General features: G+C 22.2%; 1 protein-coding gene across 2 annotated transcripts in view; it reads right to left on the bottom strand.

The window, feature by feature from the left end:
• The window catches only part of LOC117175463 (TBC1 domain family member 9), an 80708-nt gene that overhangs the window by 34926 nt on the left and 28396 nt on the right, over positions 1–17386 (bottom strand). For both annotated transcript variants that reach the window (XM_033365179.1, XM_033365172.1), the window contains exons 10-12: positions 14092–14378; positions 13718–13921; positions 8687–9018 (exon numbers count right to left, since the gene is read on the bottom strand). In XM_033365179.1, coding sequence (XP_033221070.1) covers positions 8687–9018; positions 13718–13921; positions 14092–14378 — 823 coding nt within the window. The remainder of the gene's footprint in view (positions 1–8686; positions 9019–13717; positions 13922–14091; positions 14379–17386) is intronic.

Below are 17386 nucleotides of genomic sequence, written 5' to 3' on the forward strand. Positions count from 1 at the left end.
AAAAATTTGGTGGAAAATTCCACTTTTTTCTGAAAAATTTATATAATTTGTATAAAATTAATATTCTTATTGGAAAATCCAATTATTTGATAGAAAATTCATATATTTTAAAACAAAATTTGTAGAAAATTCTTCTGTGTTGTTTGAAAATTAAAAAATTTGGTGGAAAATTCCAATTTTATTGAGGAAAATTTATATAATTTGTTGAAAATTAATATTGTCGTCTGCAAAATTCACATATTTGGTTAAAAATACATGTATTGTATTTAAAATTCAACTCTGACTTAAAAAATCAAGAATTTGGTAAAAAAATTTACCTTTTTGTGAAAACCTTATCTAATTGATTGAAAATTAATCTTTTTTCTTTGAAAACTCATGTATTTTGCAACGAAATTTGTTAAAAATTCTTCTGTGTTGCTTGAAAACTAAAAAATTTGGTAGAAAATTCAAGTTTTTTTCTGGAAAGTTTATATAATTTGTTAAAAATTCATATATTTGGTTAAAAATACATGTATTTTATTGAAACTGCAACTATTTTGTGGAAAAATAATGTAATTTGTTCAAAATTAATCTTTATGTTTGAAAATTCACATATCTGGTTAAAAAATCAAGAATTTGGTAGGAAATTCAATTTTTTTTGTGGAGAATTCGTGCAATTTTCGGAGAATTAATATTTTTGTTTCAAAATTAAGTTATTTGGTTAAAAATTAAACTATTTTGTGGAAAAATTTATTTAATTTGTTGAAAATTATTCTTTTTTTGAAATTCACATATTTGGTTGAAAATTTTTGTATTTTGTTGAAAAATTTAACTTAATTATTTTGAATTTTGTACAAAATTCACCTGTGTGGCTTGAACATTTAACAATGTGCTAGAAAATTCAACTTTTTGGCGGAAAATTTTGTAATAAGTTGAAAATTAATCGTTTTGTTTAAAAGTTCACAAATTTGGTTGAAAAATAAATAATATGGTAGAAAAGTCAACTGTTTTTTGGAAAATTTATATAATTTTTTTGAAAATTAATGTTTTTGTTTGAAAATTCATATAATTAGTTGAAAAATCAACAATTTGATGGAAAATTAAACTTTTTTGTGCAAAATGTATGCAATTTGTTGAGAATTAATATTTTTGTTGGAAGATGCAACTTTTTTGGTGAAAAATTGATCTAATTTGTTGAAAAATATTATTATTCTTTGAAAATTCATGTATTTTGCAACAAAATTTGTAGAAAATTATTCTGTGTCACTTGAAAACTGAAAAATTTGGTAGAAAATTCAACTTTTTTCTGGAAAATTTATGTAATTTGTTGAAAATTTTATAGAAAATTCGTCTGTGTTAATTGAAAATTCAACTATTTTGTGGAAAAATTAATGTAATTTCTCAAAAATTAATCTTTCTATTTTAAGATTTACATATTTCGTTAAAAAATCATAAAGTTTGTTGAAATTTCTTATCAAAATTCGTCCGTGTGGCTTGAAAAATAAGATCTTTTTGTGTGGAAAATTCATTTTTTCACTTGAAAATTAAACTAATTTGTAGGAAATTGAAGTAATTTGATGAAAATTAATATTTTTATTGAAAAATTCAACTACATGGATGAAAATTCTTCTTTTTGTTAGAAAATGTGTAGAAAATTCGTCTGCCTGACTTAAAAAATCAAGAATTTGGTAAAAAAATTCACATTTTTTGTGAAAACCTTATCTACTTTATTAAAATTAATCTTTTTGTTTGAAAATTTATATAATTTTAAAAAATTTAAGAATTTGGTAGAAAATTCAACTTTTTTCTGAAAAACTTATATAATTTGTAGAAAATTAATATTTTAGTTGCAAAAATCAAATATTTGGTTAAAAATTGTGGAAATTTGAAGTAATTTGTAGAAAATTAATCTTTTTGTTTAAAAATTGATATATTCGTTTGAAAATTCAAGAAATTGGTGGAAAATTCAACTTTTTTGTGAAAAATTGATGCAGTTTGTTGAAAGTTAATATTTTTATTGAAAAATTCAACGATTTGGTTGAAAATTCTTGTATTTTGTTGAAAAATTTAACTGTTTTGTGCAAAGTGTACGTAATTTGTTGAAAATTAATCTTTTCATTTGAAAATTCCTATATTTTGTTGAAAAATCTGTAGAAAATTCGTCTGTGTGGCCTGAAAATTCAAGAATTTAGTAGAAAATGTATGTAATTTGTTGAAAATTTAACTTTTCATTGACAATTCAATTTCTTTGGAAAATTGATTTAATTTGTTGAGAATTCATATTTTTGTAGGGAAATTCAACTATTTCTTTGAATTTGTATGTATTTTGTTGAAAATTTTGTAGAAAATTCATCTATGTGGCTTTAAAATTGAACTTTTTTTGGGGAAAACTGATGTAATTTGTTTAAAATTAACCTTTTTTTAGAAAGTTTACACATTTGGTCGAAAATCCATGTATTTGTTTGAAAAATTGGTCTGTGTGACTTGAAAATTTAACTATTTTGTGGAAAACTTTTATAATTTGTTGAAAATTAAAACTCATCTATATTGTGTAAAATGTTGAAGAAAATTTATCTGTGTGCCTTAAAAATTCAAGAATTTGGTAGAAAATTTAAATTTTTTGTGGTAAATTTATGCAATTTGTTGAAAATTAGTATTTTTTTTTAGAAAATGCATGTATTTAAAAAAAGAAATTATAGAAAATTCTTCTGTGTTAATTGAAAATTCAACTTTTTTTTGTGGAAACATTATGTAATCTATTAAAAATTACTATTTTTGTTTGGATATTAACATATTTGGTTAAAAAATAAACAATTTTGTGAAAAATTGATATAATTTTTTGTAGATTCATTTTTTTGTTTGAAAATTCATATATTTGGTTGAGGTCCGTGTAATTTGTTGAAAATTCAACTGTTTTGTTGAAAAATTAATTTAATTTGTTGAGAATTAATATTTTTGTTTGAAAGTTCACATACTGGGTTAAAAAATCAACAATTTGGTAAAAAATTCAACTTTTGTTGTGAAAACTTGATTTAATTTATTGAAAATTAATCTTTTTCTTGCAAAATTCAAATATTTGGTAAAAAATACATGTATTTTGTTCAACATTCAACTATTTTGTGAAAAAATTTATATAATTTGTTGAAAATGAATGTTTTTGTTTGAAAATTAATGTATTTGTTTGACATTCATGTATTTTGTTGAAAATTCAACTGTTTTGTTGAAAAAATAATGTAGTTAATTGAAAATTCACCTTTTTCTGGAAAAATTGATGTAGTTTGTTAAAAATTAACCTTTCTGTTTTAAGATTTACCTACTTGGTTGAAAAATCATAAATTTTGTTGAAAATTTTGATAAAAATCGTCCGTGTGGTTTGAAAACTCATTTTTTTGTTGTTGATAATTTATTTAATTTGTTGAATATTAATCTTTTCGTTTGAAAATTCACATTTTGTCTTGAAAATTAAAATATTCTTTTTAAAAATTCAACAATATTGTGGAAAATTGATGTAATTTGTATAGAATTAATACTCTTGTAATTTGTTAAAAAATTTGTAGAAAATTCATCTGGCTGGCCTAAAAAATCAAGAATTTGGTAAAAACATACACCTTTTTTTGTGCAAACCTCATCCAATTTATTAATAATTAATCTTTTTCTTTGAAAACTCATGTATTTTGCAACAAAATTTATAGATAACTTTTCTGTATTGTTTGAAAACTAAAAAATTTGGTAGAAAATTCAACTTTTTTCTGGAAAATTTTTATAATTTGTTGAAATTAATATTTTTCTTTAAAAATGTATATATTTGGTTGAAAAATTGACAATATGGTGAAACACTTAACTTTTTTTCTGGAAAATTTATATAATTTTTTGTAAATTAATATTTTTGTTGCAAAAATCACATATTTGGTTGAAAATACATGTAATTTATTCAAAATTAATCTTTTTGTTTTAAAATTGATGTAATTTGTTAAAAATTAGTATTTTTGTAAGAAAATTCAACTATTTGGTTAAATATTTATGTATTGTTTTTGGAATTTTTATAGAAAATTCGTCTATCTTTATTAAAAATTCAAATTATTGTGGAAAATTGATGTAATTTGTTGAAAATTAATCTTTCTATTTTAAAATTCACCTATTTGGTTGAAAAGTCATAAATTTTGTTGAAAATTTTGATAAAAATTCGTCCGTCTGGCTTGAAAATTAGGATTTTCTTTGTGGAAAATTTATTTAATTTGTTCAAAATTAAACTTTTTACTTCAAAATTTACATATTTGGTAGAAAATTCGAATTTCTTTGTGGAAAATTTAAGTATTTTCATGAAAATTAATCTTTTTGTTTGCCAATTCAAACACTTGGTTGAAAATTCAAGAATTTTGTAGAAAATTCAACTTTTTTGTGTGGTAAAAAATGTAATTTGTTGAGAATAAATATTTCTTTGTTGAAAATTCATATATTTTGTTCAAAATTCAATTATTTTGTGAGAAATTGATGTTTGCTTTTCATGTTTTTCTTTGAAACTTTTTTAAAAAATTTGTCTGTGTGACTTGAAAATTTAACTTTTTTGTGACAAATTTATATAAGTTGTTGAAAATTAATATTTTGGTTTACAAATTCAAATATTTGGGTGAAAAATCTTGAATTTTGTTGAAAAATTAACTGTTTTGTGCAAAATGTACGTAATTTGTTAAAAATTAATCTTTTTGTTTGAAAATTCCTGTATTCGTCTCTGTGGCCTGAAAATTTAAGAATTTGGTAGAAAATTCAAGAATTTAGTAAAAAATTTATGTAATTTGTTGCAAATGAATTTTTTTTATTTGAAAATTCACATGCTTGGTAAAAAAATCAACAATTTGGTGGAAAATTTAAATTTTTTTGCAAAAAATTTCAGTAATTTGATGAAAAATAATCTTTTTATTTGCAAATTCATACATTTGGTAAAAAAATTTTAAAATTTCGTAGAAAGTTCAATTTTTTTGGAAAATTTATATCATTTTTTAAGAATTCATATTTTTGTTTGGGAAATTCAACTATTTAGTTCAAAAATCATAAAATTTTTTGAAATTTTTTTTGTGAAAAATTTATTTAATTTGTTGAATGTTTATCTTTTTTTTTTTTGAAAAATGACATTTTTTGTTGAAAATTAAAATATTTGTTTTAAAAATTCAACTATAATGTAGAAAATTGATGTAATTTGTATATAATTAATATTCTTATTGGAAAATCCAACTATTTGATTGAAAATTCATGCATTTTGAAACAAAATTGGTAGAAAGTTCTTCTGTGTTGTTTGAAAATTAAAAAATTTGGTGGAAAATTTCGCTTTTTTCCTGAAAAATTTATATAATTTAATAAAAATTAATATTTTTGTTGCAAAATTCACATGTTTGGTTAAAAATACATGTATTCTTTTGAAAGTTTAACTCTGTTGTGGCAAAATTAATGTAATTTGTTGAAAACTAATCTTTTTCTTTGAAAATTTATATATTTGTTTGAAAATTCAATAGATTGGTGGAAAATTCCACCTTTTTGTGAAAAATTAATGTAATTTTTTTAAATTTAATATTTTTATTAGAAAATTCAACTATTTGGTTGAAAAATATTGTATTTTGTTGAAAAATGTGTAGAAAATTTGTCTCTCTGGCCTGAAAAATCAAGAATTTGGTAAAAAAAATTACCTTTTTTTGTGCAAACTTTATCCAATTTATTGAAAATTAATATTTTTCTTTGAAAACTCATGTATTTTGCAACAAAATTTGTTGAATTCTTCTGTGTTGGTTTAAAACTAAAAAATTTGGTAGAAAATTCAACTTTTTTTAGAAAAATTATTGTAATTTGTTCAAAATTAGTATTTTTGTTGGAAAATTCCACTATTTGGTTGAAAATTTTGATAAAAATTCGTAAGTGTGGCTTGAAAATTTAGATTTTTTTCTGGAAAATTTATTTAATTTGGTATAAAATGTAAATTTCTTTTTTGGAAAATTTAATTAATTTTATGAAAATTAATCTTTTTGCTTGCAAATTCACACAATTCGTTGGAAATTCGAGAATTTTGTAGAAAATTCAACTTTTTTGTGCGGAAAAAAATGTAATTTTTTGAGAATCAATATTTTTTTGTTGAAAATTCAATTACTTGGTTGAAAATTCAACTAGCTTCTGGAAAATTGATGTAATTTGTTGAAAATTAATTTGTTTTGTTTGAAAGTTTACATATTTGGTCAAAAATTCATGTTTTTGTTGTTAAATTTTGTAGAAAATTGGTCTGTGTGACTTGGAAATTTAACTTTTTTATGAAAAATTTATATAATTTGTTAAAAATTAATATTTTGCTTGCAAATTTAACTATATGGTTGAAAATTCTTGCATTTTGTTGAAAATTTGACTGTTTTCTGCAAAGTGTACGTAATTTGTTGAAAATTAATTTTTTCGTTTCAAAATTCCTGTATTTTGTTGAAACATTTGTAGAAATTTAGTAAAAAATGTATGTAATTTATTGCAAATTAATTTTTTTATTTGAAAATTCACGTGCTTGGTAGAAAATTCAACAATTTGGTAGAAAATTAAAATTTTTTTGCACAAAATTAAAGTAATTTCTTGAAAATAATCTTTTTATTTGCAAATTCATATATTTGGTTGAAAATTCAATTTCTTTGGAAAATATATGTTATTTTTTGAGAATTCACATTTTTGTTTGGGAAATTCAACTATTTAGTTGAAAATTCCTGAAATTTGTTGAAATTTTCTTGTGTGGAAAATTTATTACATTTTTTGTTAAAAATTAACATATTTGTTTTAACAGTTCAACTATAATGTAGAAAATTGATGTCATTTGTATAAAGTTAATATTCCTATTTGAAAAATCCAACTATTTGATCGAAAATTCATGTATTTTGAAACAAAATTTGTATAAAATTCTTCTGTCTTGTTTGAAAATTAAAAAATTTGTTGGAAAATTCCACTTTTTTCTGGAAAATTCATATAATTTGTTGAAAATTAATATTTTCGTTGCAAAATTCACATATTTGGTTAAAATTACATGTATTGTATTTAAAATTCAACTATTTTGTGGAAAAATTAATGTAGTTTGTTGAAAATTTATTTATTTTCTTGAAATTTCAACTATTTGGTTAAAAATTCTTGTATTTTGTTGAAAAATGTGTGAAAAATTCGTCTCTCTGACTTAAAAAATCAAGAATTTGGTAAAAAAATTCACCTTTTTGTGAAAACCTTATCTAATTGATTGAAAATTAATATTTTTTTTTTTGAAAACTCATGTATTTTGCAACAAAATTTGTTGAAAGTTCTTCTGTGTTAATTGAAAACTACAAAATTTGGTAGAAAATTCAACTCTTTTCAGAAAAGTTATTGTAATTTGTTGAAAATTAGTATTTTTGTTGGAAAATTCAACTATTTGGTTGAAAATTTATGTATTTTTTTTTGAAAATTTTGATAAAAATTCGTCCGTGTGGCTTGAAAATTCAGATTTTTTTTTGTGGAAAATTTATTTAATTTGTGGAATTTATTTAATTTCTTAGAAAACGCGAATTTCTTTGTGGAAATTTTAAGTAATCTGACGAACTTGAATCTCTTTGTTTGCAAATTCACAAAATTTATTGGAAATTTAAGAATTTTGTAGAAAATTCAACTTTTTTGTGTGGAAAAAATGTAATTTTTTGAGAATCAATATTTTTTAAATGAAAATTCATGTATTTTGGTGAAAATTCAACTATTTTGTGGAAAATTCTTGCATTTTGCTGAAAATTTAACTCTTTTTTGCAAAGTGTACGTAATTTGTTGAAAATTAATCTTTTCGTTTCAAAATTCCTGTATTTTGTTGAAACATTTGTAGAAATTTAGTAAAAAATTTATGTAATTTATTGCAAGTTAATTTTTGTATTTGAAAATTCACGTGCTTGGTAAAAAAATCAACAATTTGGTAGAAAATTTAAATTTTTTTGCAAAAAATTTAAGTAATTTTTTGAAAATAATCTTTTTATTTGCAAATTCAAGAATTTAGTAGAAAATTCAATTTCTTTGGAAAATTTATGTTATTTTTTGAGAATTCATATTTTTGTTTGGGAAATTCAACTATTTAGTTGAAAATTCATGAAATTTGTTGAAATTTTCTTGTGTGGAAAATTTATTACATTTTTTGTTAAAAATTAACATATTTGTTTTAACAGTTCAACTATAATGTAGAAAATTCATGTTATTTGTATAAAGTTAATATTCCTATTTGAAAAATCCAACTATTTGATCGAAAATTCATGTATTTTGAAACAAAATTTGTAGAAAATTCTTCTGAGTTCCTTGAAAACTCAAAAACTTGGTAGAAAATTCAACTTTTTTTCTGCAAAATTCATATAATTTATTGAAAATTAATGTTTTTGTTGCAAAAATTCACATATTTGGTTGAAAATAGATGTATTTTGTTTGAAAATTAATATTTTTGTTAAAAAATTCAACTATTTGGTAAAACAATCACCCTTTTTTGTTCAAAACTTATCTAATTTGTTGAAAATTATTCTTTTTCTTTGAAAATTCGTCCAAGTGTCTTGAAAATTGATTAATTTTTTTTTTAATTAAATATTTAATGCAAAAAATGTAGGAAGAAGATATATATAAATATTGTGCTGAGTCGTTGAAAAAAATAAAAAAATAAAAAAATAAATAAAAAAGATATTTATTAAAGAGATAGGTACTAGACCTGAAATATGACTTTGGCGCCATCGTAGAAGAAGCAGTCCATGATGTTGACAGCGCTGCTCGTTGGCATGACGCTCAAGAAAATGGTGAGGAACCAGGAGAGCGAGATGACTCGAATCAGACCCAGTTCCTGGAGTCGAGCGTGCAAAGTTGGCAGATGTTCGGCCGCCAGCTCCTCGAGGAGACCCTGGTCCACCAGGGCACCGACCACTCGCCGGTCGTAATAATCCGGCAGCAGGGACTCGCAAACATTGCACAACTGCCAGAAAGCGGCCTCTTCCGAGCAGTAAATCAACAGAACCGAGGCCACTATGTTCATTGCCTGGCAGTATCCTGCAACAAGTCTCAACAATTTCCATTTTTCTCCTTTCTTTCTTTCTTTCTTTCTTTTTTTTTTAAATAAAAATACGCCTGACAAGTGGCGCCATCTGGCAAGCCAACTATTGGGTATCTAGAAAGTGATTGAGCCGAGAAAAAGAGTGAATTTCAAAGTTCAATTTAGGAGAAAAAAAATATATTCCCAGTCATCACCTGGACAATGAGGCAATAAAAACTGAGATGTAAATCTTTTGAAGAAATTTTTAAAATTTAGCGATTGCAATCTTGCTGTAAACTGAACACTTTTTACACTAAAAGTTAAATTACTTTCATTTTACATAGTTTAAAAATCCTTTAAAAGCTTCCAAGCTTTATTTCAAATTTTAAATTTTTTCAAAAGTTCTAAACGTCTTTTAAAATTATTAGAATTCATGCTAAAATTATTATTTTACATCCTGCAAAAGTAAAAGTATTTTCTTAAAATCTTTCAGATTCATTCTTGGCAATTTTAGAAAAGTTTTTTAATATTTTCCTAAAATTAATTTTTGAAAATAAAAAGTCATTTTCAATGACTGAAAAATCTAGGTTTTGTTTTAAATTAGATGTTGGACTATTTTCAGGCCTTTTAAATATCTATTTAACTTACCTGAAATTTTTCTAGGAATTATAGGTGTGCAATATTTATTATAATTTCAATCAAGTTGTAAAATTTTCAAGTAAAAAAATATATATCATGGAATACTTAAATTTTGGTAAAAAAAATAATTTTCAACAAAAAAATGCAAACTGTGAACAAATTCGTCGAATTTTTAACAAAACACATGAATTTTCTATAAAAAATTCAAATTTATATTTTCAAATATATCAAATTTATTACATTTTCAAATAAAAAGGATCCATTTTTAATTTTAAACATCAATATTTAACCAAAATAATTAAATTTGTAACCAAAAAAAATATTAATTTTTTTAAAAAAAGACCAATTTTTAACAAAATGCTTCAATTTTGAATCGAATATTTGAATTTTCTTCAAGCAAGGATCAAATTTTAGTTTAAAATATCAATATTTAACCAAAATAATTAAATTTTTAATAAAAAATATGCATTTTCAACTAAAAAAATTAATTTTTAACAAAATACTTCATTTTTCAAACAAATATTAGAATTTGTTACTATAAATGATCAATTTTTAATTAAATATTAATATTCAAGCAAAATAAATAAATTTTCAATCAAAAATATGAATTTTCTAACAAAAAGTTGAATTTTAATTTTCAAATATATCAAAATTATTACATCTTGAAACAAAAATATGAATTTTCAACCAAATTGTTTCAACTTCCTATTAAATTTTAGAATTTTTTAGTAAAAAAGTCGAATTTTCTAAAGAAAAACTGAATATTCTATGAAAAAATATGAATTTTCGACTAAAAAGATTAATTTTTGAGTAAAAAGTATCCATTTTTAATTTTAAACATCAATATTTAACCAAAATATTTAAATTTGTAACCGAAAAAATATTAATTTTTAACAAAAAATTTAATTTTTTTAACAACAAGACAAATTTTTTACAAAATGCTTCAATTTTGAATCGAATATTTGAATTTTCTTCAAGAAAGGATCAACTTTAAATTTAAACTGTCAATATTTAACCAGAGTAATTCAATTTTTAATAAAAAATATGCATTTTCAACCAAAAAAGATTAAGTTTATACTAAAAACATAAATTTTGAAGAAAATACTTCATTTTTCAAACAAATATTAGAATTTGTCACTATAAATGATCAATTTTTAATTAAATATTAATATTCAAGCAAAGTAAATAAATTTTCAATCAAAAATATGCATTTTCTAAGAAAAAGTTGAATTTTAATTTTCAAATATATCAAAATTATTAGATTCTGATACAAAAATATGAATATGTAACCAAATTGTTTCAACTTCCTATTAAATTTTGGAATTTATTAGGAAAAAAAAAATTAATTTTCGACAAAAAAGATTAATTTTTGAGTAAAAAGTATCCATTTTCAATTTTAAACATTAATATTCAACCAAAATAATAAAAATTGTAACCGAAAAAATATTAATTTTTAACAAAAAAAATTAATTTTCTACCAAAGACACATTTTCAACAAAGCACTTCAATTTTCAACAAAATAGATGAATTTTATACAAGGAATTATAAATTTTCAATTTAAAATTCAAATTTTCAACCAAAAAGTTCAATTTTCAACGAAATAAATAATTATTTATTTACCGAAAAATAGAATTTTCAACTAAAAATATAAATTGTAAAATTAAAATAGAATAGTTGAATTTTCAAATTAAAAAACGAATTTTCAATTCAAAAAGCAAATTTGCAAGAAAATAGTTTTATTTTTGAACCAAATAAATGAGGAATTTTAAGGAAAATACATCAAATTTTAACCGAAAAGTAGAATTTTCAACTAAAAAAGATTCAATTTCAACTGAAAATGGAATAGTTGGATTTGCAAATTAAAAAACGAATTTTCAATCTAAAAAGTAAAATTTCCGCAAAATAGTTCAATTTTCAATTAAATAAATAAGGAATTATATTTATAATAAATTACGTACATTTTTCGACGAAAAACGTGAATTTTCTACCAAAAAAGTTAAATTTTCTAACCAAAAATTTAAATTTTCTGATCAAAAAGATGAATTTTCAACAAAAAACTTGAATTTTCTAATAAAAAGTTGAATTTTCTACCAAAAAGTTAAATTTTCTAACAAAAAGATGAATTTTCAATAAATTTTCGACAAAAAGTTGAATTTTCTACCAAAAAGTTAAATTTTCTAACAAAAAGATGAATTTTCAATAAATTTTCGACAAAAAGTTTAATTTTCTACCAAAAAATTAAATTTTAAAACAAAAAGATAAATTTCCAATAAATTACATACATTTTTCGACAAAAAGCCTGACTTTTCTACCAAAAAGTTAAATTTTCAAATTAAAAAACGAATTTTCAATTTAAAAATCGAATTTTCAACAAAATATTTAAATTTTTAATGAAATAAATAATATTTTATTTACTGAAAAGTAGAATTTTCAAGTAAAAAAAATTAATTGTCCATTGAAAATTGAATAATTGAATTTTTAATTTAAAAAACGAATTTTCGATAAAAAAAATGTTTCGATAAAAAAGGTTAAATTTCCGAACAAATTGTTCATTTTTTTCTTCTTTAAAAAAATTAATTTTCAATGAATTACATAAATGTTGCACAAAAAAGTTGAATTTTTTATCTTATTGTTAAATTTTCTACAAAATAGTTTAATTTTGAATCAAATAAATGAGGAATTTTCAAGAAAATACATAAAATTTAAACCGAAAAGAAGAATTTTCAACTAAAAATATAAATTGTGAATTGAAAATATAATAGTTGAATTTTTAATTAAAAAATCGAAATTTCAACAAAATAATTTAATTTTTAAAAAAGAAATAAATAATAATTTATTTGTCGAAAAGTAGAATTTTCAAGTAAAAAAGATTAATTGTCAAATGAAAGTGGAATAGTTGAAGTTTTAATTTAAAAAACGAATTTTTGATAAAAAAATTTACGATAAAAAAGTTAAATTTTCGACCGAATTGTTAATTTTTTTCTTCTTCTTTTAAAAGTCAATTTTCAATAAATTACATTAATGTTCCACAAAAAAGTTGAATTTTTTACCAAGTTGTTAAATTTTCTAAAAAATAGTTTAATTTTGAACCAAATACATAAAATTTTAACGGAAAAGTACAATTTTCAACTAAAAATATAAATTGTCACATTCAAATAGAATAGTTGAATTTTCAAATTAAAAAACGAATTTTCAATTTAAAAATCGAATTTTCAAAAAAATATCTTAATTTTCAATGAAATAAATAATCTTTTTTTTACTGAAAAGTAGAATTTTCAAGTAAAAAAAAATTAATTGTCAATTGAAAATTGAATAGTTGAATTTTTAATTTAAAAAACGAATTTTCGATAAAAAAATGTTACGATAAAAAAAGTTACATTTCCGGCCAAATTGCTAAATTTTTTCTTCTTTTTTTAAAAAATCAATTTTCAATAAATTACATAAATGTTCCACAAAAAAGTTGAAATTTTTACCAAATTGTTAAATTTTCTACAAAATAGTTTAATTTTGAACCAAATAAATGAGGAATTTTCAAAAATCGAAATTTCAAAATAATAATTCAATTTTTAAAGAAATGAATAATAATTTATTTGCCGAAAAGTAGAGTTTTCAAGTGAAAAATATTAATTGTCAAATAAAAATGGAATAGTTGAATTTTTGATTTAAAAAACGAATTTTCAATTTATGAAGCGAATTTTTTAATAAAAATAATTAAATTTTCAATCAGATAATATAAATTTCAACCACACACGATGCATTCCCAACCAAAAATATAATATTAAACTTTTCGGCAACAAAAAATTAGTTTTAACCAACAAAATTTCCGTTTTTTTCCCCCTATTAATTCAGTACGGATTTAAGCCAAAAAAACGTGAAAGTGGGAAGAAAAAAGAAAAGTTTCTTTAAAACATGAAAAAAAAGAAAGAATATTTGAAAAAAAAGGGAAAAATACTTTACAGCCAGCCCGAAGATCTAAAATTAACTATCGACGATAAAATTTCTTATTATTATTAAATTGAAATTGAAATTTGTACCCAATAGTACGAAATTATTGGCGCTGTCGTCGATATCGCATACCTATTTGGGGGTTTCTCAGAGCATACGCAGACAAAACTCGACGTAGAGCACTAATTCCGGTGTCCGACTGAAAGGCCGGATGTTCTGGTAACGATCTGTGCAAATCCCTCTCAATCTCTTCATTTGCTTGGCAAGATTTGCCCAAGGCCTGGTCCACCAGAGACTTGTAGAGTCCTGGATTTATCGCCATCTCATTTATAGCGCCTGTTTTTATTCAAATCAATCAAATTCAGAATGGCGGTCTTGCTGACCACGCAACGTGGTCTTGCGGACCACAAGAGGTGGTCTTGCGGACCATACAAGGCGGTCTCGCGGACCACAAAAGGCGGTCTCGCAGACCGCATCAAGATTAATTAATGAAATTTGTCGCTTACCAGAAAAGGTGAGCCAGACTTCTCCCCGAAGAGCCTGAGGGACACCTTGAATAACAAGTTTAGCAGTCTCGACAGTTTTGTAGATACTGACTCCCCTTCCGTATTCTACAAAATGCAGCTCCCACTGTTTTTCCTTGGCCTCTTGTTTTATCGTAGCATCTGCGCTCAGCGGTGCTTTGAAAAGTGTCATTAGGGGGGGCTGACAAGTCCAGGTTGGAATAAGCTTTTCTTCAGTCGTGGCCTGAGTGACACTCGTTGTTGATCCACTCGGCGGACACGGTATTGTTCTGAATAAATATTTTCATTATTGGTCCAACCCGCGGATCAATCTCCCGTGCAATCACACCGTGTGGAGAGCTTCACTCTTTTCAATCTCTTCGCTAATGTTTATTTTTTCAAGCCAAAAAGAACGAATTTTCAATAAATTACGTACATTTTTCGACGAAAAACGTGAATTTTCTACCAAAAAAGTTAAATTTTCTAACCAAAAAGATGAATTTTCAACAAAAAACTTAAATTTTCTAACAAAAAGATGAATTTTCAATAAATTTTCGACAAAAAGTTTAATTTTAAAACAAAAAGATAAATTTTCAATAAATTATATACATTTTTCGACGAAAAACCTGAATTTTCTACCAAAAAGTTAAATTTTCTAACCGAAAAGATGAATTTTCAATAAATTTTCGACAAAAAACTTGAATTTTCTACCAAAAACTTAAATTTTCTAACAAAAAAGATGAATTGTCAATAAATTTTCGACAAGAAAGTAAAATTTTTTAACAAAAAAGGTGAATTTTCAATAAATTACATACATTTTACGACAAAAAGCCTGAATTTTCTACCTATCTAAATTTTTAAACAAAAAGATTAATTTTCAATAATGTATATAAATTTTCTACCAAAAAGTTGAATTTTTTACCAAAAAAGATGAATTTTCAATTAAGTATGTAAATTTTCAAACAAAAAGATTAATTTTCAACGAATTACATAAATTTTCAATCAAAAAAGTTTATTTTGACACCAAATTGTTAAATTTTCTACCAAAAAACTTATGTTTCTACCAAAAAAGACGAATTTTCAATACATTACATAAATTTTCAAACAAAAAGATTAATTTTCAATAATTTACATAAATTTTCGACAAAAAAGTTGAATTTTCTATAATAAAGATGAATTTTCAACAAATTACATAAATTTTCAATTAAATATGTAAATTTTCAAACAAAAAGATTAATTTTTAATAAATTACATACATTTTTCGACAAACAAGTGAAATTTTCTACCGAAAAGTTGAATTTTTTACCAAAAAGTTAAATTTTCTAACAAAAAAGATGAATTTTCAATAAAAACCCTGAATTTTCTACCAAAAAGTTAAATTTTCTAACCGAAAAGATGAATTTTCAATAAATTTTCGACAAAAAACTTGAATTTTCTACCAAAAAGTTCAATTATCTATCAAAAAGTTAAATTTTCTAACAAAAAACATTAATTTTCCATACATTTTTGACGAAAAAGTTAAATTTTCTAACAAAAAAGGTGAATTTTCAATAAATTTTCTACAAAAAAATTAATTTTCAATAAATTACATACATTTTTCGACAAAAAGCCTGAATTTTCTACCGAAAAGTTAAATTTTCTAACCAAAAATTTAAATTTTCTAACCAAAAAATGAATTTTCAACAAAAAACTTAAATTTTCTAACAAAAAGTTGAATTTTCAATAAATTTTCGATGAAAAGTTAAATTTTCTACCAAAAAGATAAATTTTCAATAAATTACATACATTTTTCGACGTAAAACGTGAATTTTCTACCAAAAAGTTAAATTTTCTAACAAAAAAGTTAAATTTTCTTACAAAAAAGGTGAATTTTCAATAAATTTTCTACAAAAAGTTTAATTTTCTACCAAAAAGTTAAATTTTAAAACAAAAAGATAAATTTTCAATAAATTACATTAATTATTACATTATGAATTACATTTTTCGACAAAAAACTTGAATTTTCTACCAAAAAGTTGAATTTTGAATATATTACATAAACTTTCAAAAAATTAGATACATTTTTAACTAAATATCTAAATTTTTAAACAAAAATATTAATTTTCAATAATGTATATAAATTTTCTACCAAAAAGTTGAATTTTCTACCAAAAAAGATGAATTTTCAATTAAGTATGTAAATTTTCAAACAAAAAAAGATTAATTTTCAACGTATTACATAAATTTTCTACCAAAAAAATTATGTTTCTACCAAAAAAGATGAATTTTCAATACATTACATAAATTTTCAAACAAAAAGATAAATTCTCAATAAATTACATACATTTTTCGACAAAAAACTTGAATTTTCTACCGAAAAGATATATTTCAACCGAATTTTGTAATTTTTTACAAAGTGAATTAATCTTTAACCAAACAGTTCAATTTTCAACTAAAAAAGATCAATTTTGTATCTAAAATTAAATTGATAAATTCTCGATTTTAGTTGTATTTTCAACTGAAAATGAATTTTTAACCAAAAAAAAAAAAAATTTTACCTAAATATACTCTTGAAAAACTCCGATTTTGAAAATGTTGCCTAATGTTAAAAAAAAAATCCCTGAATTAAAAGAATTTCCCTAACTCCAAAAATATCAGGGTTTAAAAAAAATTGCCTGATTTTAAAAGATAATCCCCGACTATTAACATATTTTTAAATGTCTTCGCTAATGTTGAATTTTCAAGCCAAAAAGGTGAATTCTCAACAAACTAAATGAATTTTCAATTATAAATGATGGTGCAGTGAATTTTTTATTAAATATGATTAATTTTCAATTTAAAAAAAAAAGTTTGTTTTTTAAATAGTTTGATTTTGTACGAAATTGTTAAATATTTAACCCAACAGATTATTTCTACCAAAAAAGATGAATTTTCAACAAATTACATAGGTTTTCATCTAATTATGTGAATTTTCCAACAAAAAGATTAATTTTCAACGAATTACATAAATTTTCCACCAAAAAAGTTTATTTTGACACCAAATTATTAAATTTTCTACCAAAAAAGAGGAATTTTCAACAAATGAAATAAATTCTCAAACAAAAAGATTAACTTTCAACAAATTACATAAATAGGCAACAAAAAAAAAGTTGAATTTTCTACCAAATTGTTAAATTTTCTACCAAAACATGTAATTGTCTACCAAGAAAGAAGAATTTTCAATAAATTAGATAAATTTTCATCTAAATATGTGAATTTTCTCAAAAAAATTAATTTGTAATAAATTACATAAATTTTCCACGTAAAAGTTGAATTTTTT

This window comes from Belonocnema kinseyi, chromosome 1, assembly GCF_010883055.1.
Source record: "Belonocnema kinseyi isolate 2016_QV_RU_SX_M_011 chromosome 1, B_treatae_v1, whole genome shotgun sequence".
In the NCBI taxonomy this organism is placed as follows: Eukaryota; Metazoa; Arthropoda; class Insecta; order Hymenoptera; family Cynipidae; genus Belonocnema; species Belonocnema kinseyi.